The sequence below is a fragment of the Dendropsophus ebraccatus genome, chromosome 3 (assembly GCF_027789765.1).
Source record: "Dendropsophus ebraccatus isolate aDenEbr1 chromosome 3, aDenEbr1.pat, whole genome shotgun sequence".
Taxonomy (NCBI): domain Eukaryota; kingdom Metazoa; phylum Chordata; class Amphibia; order Anura; family Hylidae; genus Dendropsophus; species Dendropsophus ebraccatus.
Window position 1 is genome coordinate 196,666,416 of NC_091456.1, and position 6,676 is coordinate 196,673,091.

General features: G+C 44.0%; 1 protein-coding gene across 1 annotated transcript in view; it reads left to right on the forward strand.

Moving 5' to 3' along the window:
• Nucleotides 1–1,481, forward strand: part of LOC138786668 (zinc finger protein Xfin-like) — a 57,355-nt gene extending 55,874 nt beyond the window's left edge. The window contains exon 14 of the mRNA XM_069963645.1: nt 527–1,481. Coding sequence (XP_069819746.1) covers nt 527–1,326 — 800 coding nt within the window. The 3' untranslated portion in view covers nt 1,327–1,481. The remainder of the gene's footprint in view (nt 1–526) is intronic.
• Nucleotides 1,482–6,676: the final 5,195 nt, after the last annotated feature.

Genomic DNA, 6,676 nt, shown 5'->3' on the forward strand with positions numbered 1-6,676 from the left:
CATTTTACTATTCAGCATATAGTCATAGTTTTTTTTTTTTTTGCCTCAGCTTAAGTGTATATTCTTACGATTTCCCACGTTAGTCTCTGGTTTCATCAGATCCCTCTGCCCCAGCCTCCGGCTTCATCAGATCCCTCTGCCCCAGCCTCCGGCTTCATCAGATCCCTCTACCCCAGCCTCCGGCTTCATCAGGTCCCTCTGCCCCAACCTCTGGCTTCATCAGATTCCTCTTCCCCAGCCTTCGACTTCACCAGATCTCTCTACCCCAGCCTTCATCAGATCCCTCTGCCCCAGCCTCCAGCTTCATCAGATCCCTCTGCCCCAGCCTCCAGCTTCATCAGATCCCTCTGCCCCAGCCTCCGGTTTCATCAGATCCCTCTGTAATATTACATTCTCCTCCTCTGTGCTGATTTCCTTACAGAGCTCAGTATCATCTGCAAATATTAGATACTAGATGAATTATTATTCTATAGATGTCATATCTTTAAGGTTATTTTAAAAAAATAATCTGATTTATTATTTCCAGATGACTATACCAGAAGATCAGAGGGATTTCAGATATCTTCAGATATTACAGCAGATGGTCAAATAACACAAGATACATATGAAGAACATTTTATTATCCATGATTTACCCTCGACCTCTCACAACTATCTGTCGTCTGATTATGACATGACTCCATTTTCTGAATCATCCCAGTCAAAGCAAAATAAGAGGAGGACTTATCCGTGTTCAGAATGTGGGAAATGTTTTTTTCAAAAATGGGATCTTGTTAAACATCAGAGAATTCACACAGGAGAGAAGCCATTTTCATGTTCAGAATGTGGGAGATGTTTTACTCAGAAATCAGTTCTTGTTAAACATCAGAGAATTCACACAGGGGAGAAGCCATTCTTATGTTTGGAATGTGGAAGAAGCTTTATCCAGAACTCGGATCTTGTTAAACATCAGAGAATTCACACAGGGGAGAAGCCATTGTCATGTCCAGAATGCGGGAAATGTTTTAATCAGAAATCGGCTCTTGTTAAACATCAGAGAATTCATACAGGGGAGAAGCCGTTGTCATGTTTAGAATGTGGGAAATGTTTTATTCAGAAATCAGATCTTAATAGACATAAGAGATTTCACACAGGGGAGAAGCCATATTCCTGCCTAGAATGTGGGAAATGTTTTACTGTGAAACAAAGTCTTATTGAACATCAAAGTCTTCACACAGGAGAGAAGCCATTTTCGTGTCCAGAATGTGGAAAATGTTATGCTCTGAAATCAAGACTTGTTAGACATCAAAGAAGTCACAGGGAGAATCCAATCCCATCTTCTCAATAATAATAGTCTGTTAAGTAGTACGGACATAGACTACAACGCTTGTCATCACTCACACCGGTCCCTGTTCCCATAGGCTTTCTTTTATACCCATCCTTAGTTTTCTGGCATCAGGTTGATTTTTAATACTCTGAAATAAAAGCTTTTAGCAACTTTAATGACGAGAATGTGGGAAATGTTTCTATTCATGAAATCAAGGAAGACGCCCAGCACCAGCTGTTGGGTACATAAGGGCACAACTGGTTGTAATCCTCATGGATATTGAATAATACATGAACATCACACACATACAGCTCAGTTACATGTAAATGAGAGGAAGGCAGAGGACACCCCTCAATGGGAGATGTGCGGGTTAATTTTAAAACCTATATGTAGGAGAAACTGTAATTATCCTCCAGAAGAGTAAACTGTAAACACGGAAGAACTCATAGCCTAAAATTTGGCTTTAAGAACATACATCTAACAGATGAAGAGATTATTGAAAAAAAAAATGGATCTGCAATGCAGACTGTCAAAAAATGGGCTCTGTACCAACTCAGGATAAATTGGTACCATTGGTGGCAGCGAGAAGAGCCAGGCGGGGAACACGGAGGTTGTGGTTCAGATAAATCAGGTAGCAGGAGAGAAGGGCATTTAAAAATAAACGAAAATATATTCCGTTCAAACACTTGGAACACTAGCTGTGACCTTGACCGTGCTTACTGGTCCATGTGTCTGTCGTCAGATGGACCTTGGTGGACACAGATGCAGCCAATGCGCTTGAGATATTTTCTGCAACGTGCTGGGCCAGGGCAGGGACAGATTTTCTTGCATGAAATGCCTGCTAGGTATCTGATACTGAGGACATGCCATCTTTGTCCACCAGGCGAAAAGGCAACATTTCCAAAGCCAACAGCCTGGCAATGCCGACAGTAAGTTTCTTGGCTTTGAGATGGTTGGGGTGAAAGCATTTCTTATGCTCCCACACCTGGTACACAGAAGGCTGGCAGCTGGACGGCGTGCAGGTCACACGCCGGTAGGAGAAGGTGTCAACCGTGTTGGTAGCGGTGGGGAGCAGCCGACAGGATGCTTGGTCGTGCTGCACCGGCACATCGGCAGAAGAAGGCTGCTTTGGTTTGGAAGTGGAGAAGGAGGTGGAGGCAGTAGATGTGACGCCAGGGCCAGAACGTGGCGGAAGCACTACCTTGTGTACTACCTCTATCTCCCCTTCCTACACCTGATATTGCTCGCCTACCACCTCTGGTTCTCACCATGTTCACAAGATAGATATGAAATCTTAGATAGAGCATAAAAAAAAAAAAAAATCAAAACCAAAAATAGTATGAGGGGAAAGATGTTAAAAAGAAGCCCCCATCCAACAGATAGATACAAGACCAAATATAAGAAAATTATTGTTCTTTATTAAATATATTTTAAAAAAATCAACAATAATAAAATACATATAGTGGGAGCTGGAGCCTATACAAATCCCCAACAACAAGGTGGATAGGAGTGAATTACGTTACATGATACACATGAAAATAAATACAAATCAATAGGTAATTTAGATAGATGTGTACTGGGCACTGGGCACATATAGGACAAGTAATATAACTCACAGTGGATAAGGGTAAATGGATCACATCAGGAATCAATATACATTACCGCCTAGTGTGTCCCTAGCACATGTAACCACCGCACCACTAACCCGACGCGCATTTCGCGTATTGCTTTATTGAGGGTGATGTCACAAGTACTGAGCTCTCTCTTTTTATATCTCATTAGACCAATCAAATACATACCCCCACACGTGTGCCGGTGCAGGCTTGTAATTAAAAGCCGTCCTGTGTATCCCCGTCGAAACCAGAAATTATGTAACCGGGTCACCGGGTCATTTGTATAGGCTCCAGCTCCTATTATATGTACTTTATTATTGTTGATTTTTTTAAGTGTATTTAATAAAAACAATAATTTTCTTATATTTGGGCTTGCATCTATCTGTTGGATGGGGGGTTCTTTTTAACATCTTTCCCCTCATACTATTTTTTGGTTTTGTTTAAAGAGTGACGTGTGCATATAGACCATGCATATTGGAGCCCTTTATAGGACTAAAAAAAAAGAAATCAACAGATCTACCCACTCTCGATAAATCCACGTACGCAAATCAGATGTTTAATTAATTTCTGGGTATAACAGATGTGAAGTATTCTGTATTTTTTATGACGGACAAAGAATGATAGGAATACAGCTGTAATAACTAAACAAATACAGGTACACAAATGAGATGTACGTTTAATGTCTGTATAACTGTATAACTATTTTGTATTTTTCCTGACGGACTAAAGACGTTTTTTTAGCTTATAGGAATACAGCTGTAATAACTTAAGAAGTGCACGGACACAAACGAGATGTACGTTTAATCACTGTATAACAGATGTCTACTATTTTGTATTTTTCCTGACGGACTGAGGACGTTTTTTAGCTTTTAGGAAAACAGCTGTAATAACTAATCAAATGCACGGACACAAATGAGATGTACGTTTAAAGTGGCACATATGAACCTATTGATATGCCGCAGTAGATCATTACCTGATAAGAGCAGGGCTGGTACTAAATGTTCTTTTTCAGAACGTCCCACATGACAGCACCACCTAGAGATTGATTTCCATAGGTCCTAATAGGAACAGGAAGCACAAGAGGTTAAAAAGGGACCCACCCCTTCACATCCTCAGTGTTTTCCTGTTCCTACAGGACACAAGCATAGAAAGGTTTACCTCTTCCTGGTCCTGGGGCTGGCGCGGGATCAGTGATTTTTGCCAGGCAGGCAAAGGCAACCGTATACTCCCTCTCCTCTTCGGCTGCTCGTATTGGGTCGCGCGACATTGTCTGTGCCTCCTGGTCACATCTTCTCCCCGCTGCCGCGCTCCCGGAGTTTAAGTAACGGGGAAACAGCATGGAGCTGTTTAGCCAGGTCTCTGGCGCAGGGGTGTGTTTTCCCTGGCCTCTTCCAGTCCGGGATCCCTGCCGACATCTTACGTCATCAAGCTGCGTCACACGGGGCATTCTGGGAGCGGAAGCTCCCCCCCCCTAAGATGGCGCCGTCCACCGGAACGCTGCTGCACTGGGAATGCAGGAGGGCAGACGCTGGGGGCGTTTTGGCACCAAATCCACGCTCTGAATCTGTGGAGCAGGCCACTGTAGCTAACCCAGTAAGTAGCTGAACCGGGGGTTATACTTACTTTGTTTACATTGTGGGAACTCTAGTAATGGCTTTCCTTCTCTCTCTAGGGAGACAAGGAGCCACCCAAGAAGCCTAAAGGTGTGCATTTACACAAGACGATAATTGGCCCGATCGTACGATTAACTATGTTGGAGTAACGATTTTTGCGATCGTTTTGCGATGGCTTAAGCCTATCTCACACATTGGTTAAATCGGCGAACGACTGTTTACACGGAACGATCTGTGAATTTTTAGTGAACGACGATTTGAGAACATGTCGAAAGATCAAAATGAACGATTTCTCGTTCGTCGTTTGCTGCGTTCACACGTACGATTATCGCACAAATTGGCACGATAATCGTTACGTGTAAACGCACCTTTAGTCTAAAAGATGTAGTATCTGCAATGACAGGCTGCCTGAGGGTTATGAAAAACCATTATGTAAATCTTGCACTGCTAGAATATTACGGCAGGAGTCCGCCTCTGTTATGGATGAACTCCGCAAGGTTATTACCGAAGAGGTTAAAGCCTCAAGCAAGAGCCAGAAAAGAAATTGCAGACTGCAAAAAAGTTCAGAGCCAGGTTCCCTTTTGATGATGGTGATACAAAATTGTGGACTGAGTCTCCAAAAGTGGACGTGCAGGTCGCCAAAGTGGTAAAGAAAATTTCTCTCCCCTTTGAGGACGCCTCGCAATTGAGGGATCCAATGGACAGAAAAACAGACAGACTATTACGCAGAGGATGGAACTCTACATCCTCTGCGATAAATCCAAATATAGCTGCCACTACTGTAGCCAGATCCTTGTTTATCTGGCTCCAGGAGTTGGAGGGTCACCTAGAAAAAAAAGACACCTCCAGAAAAAATCTTCGATTCCATTCCTATGCTCAAGCTGGCCACGGCTTTCTTAGTAGACGTATCAACTGAATCGGTCAGATTTGCAGCTAAATCAGCAGCTCTGACTACTGCAGCCAAAAGAGCCTTATGGCTGAAAAATTGGGAGGAGGATAGTTCCATGTTGTTCGGCTCCGTGCTCGACACTATCCTGGAACACGCGGCTGACAAAAAGAAGGACCTTCTCAAAGAGAAAACTGCAAAAGGTAAACAAAATTTTTGTTCCTTCAAGCAATACCTTTCTAAGGGTACTATTACACGGAACGATAATCGGCCCGATTTGGCCGATTATCGTTCCTTGTAATAAAGACAACGATCAGCTGATGATCGTTGTCATTGGCTGATCGTTGATATAAGTTCAGACCTATAATCGGCGGACGCTGACCGTGCACCGCTACGTGTAATAGTGGTATGCGGCCGACGCTGACGATTAGCAAAGAAGAATACATACCTAATCCATGGTCCAGGGTTCCTCTTCCTCAGAGCTTCTTACCGGGTCCCGCGCGCTCCGGCTTCTCAGTGGCCTGTGTCAGCTGACAGGCCCCTCGGCCAATCACAGGCCGGGACCGCCGCAGCAAGTGATTGGCCGAGCGGCCTGTCAGCAGAGACAAGCCGCTGTGAAGCTGGAGCGCGCGGACCCAGGGAGAAGTTAAGAAGAGGAACCCTGGACCATGGATTAGGTATGTATACAATTTAAACAAAGGCTGCAAGGACATCGGTAACGATGTCCCTGCAGCCCTTGTTTAACGATTATCTGGCCGTATAATAGGCCCAGTAAACGAGCAACGATCTAGCAGATCGCTGCTCGTTTACAGGTATTATCGAGCCCCCATCGGCCCGTGTAATACCACCCTAAGTCCTATAGAGGTAAAGACAAAATGGGGAGATGGAGTTACCCCAAGGGTGGAAAAGGGAGAGAGTTCCTTCTCAACCCTAAGTCCTCCGATAAAAAACAATGACAGCATCCCGGTGGGGGGCAGACTCTCCCAGTTCTATCATCAGTGGGAGAGCATAATAAAGAACCCTTTCATTCTGTTATCTCTAGAAAGTGGTTTCAAGATAGAATTCTCAGACCCCCCTCCTCAAAAGTAATGTACTACCACCTCTCTAGGATCAGACATTTTAAACGAGCGTCTGTGGCAAGGGGTGACAGATCTCATAACATTAGACGCAATTTTCAAGGTACCTCCGGACCAACATGGTCAGGATCATTATTTCAGGTTGTTTCTGGTACAGAAGCCAAACTGTACCTACAGAACGAT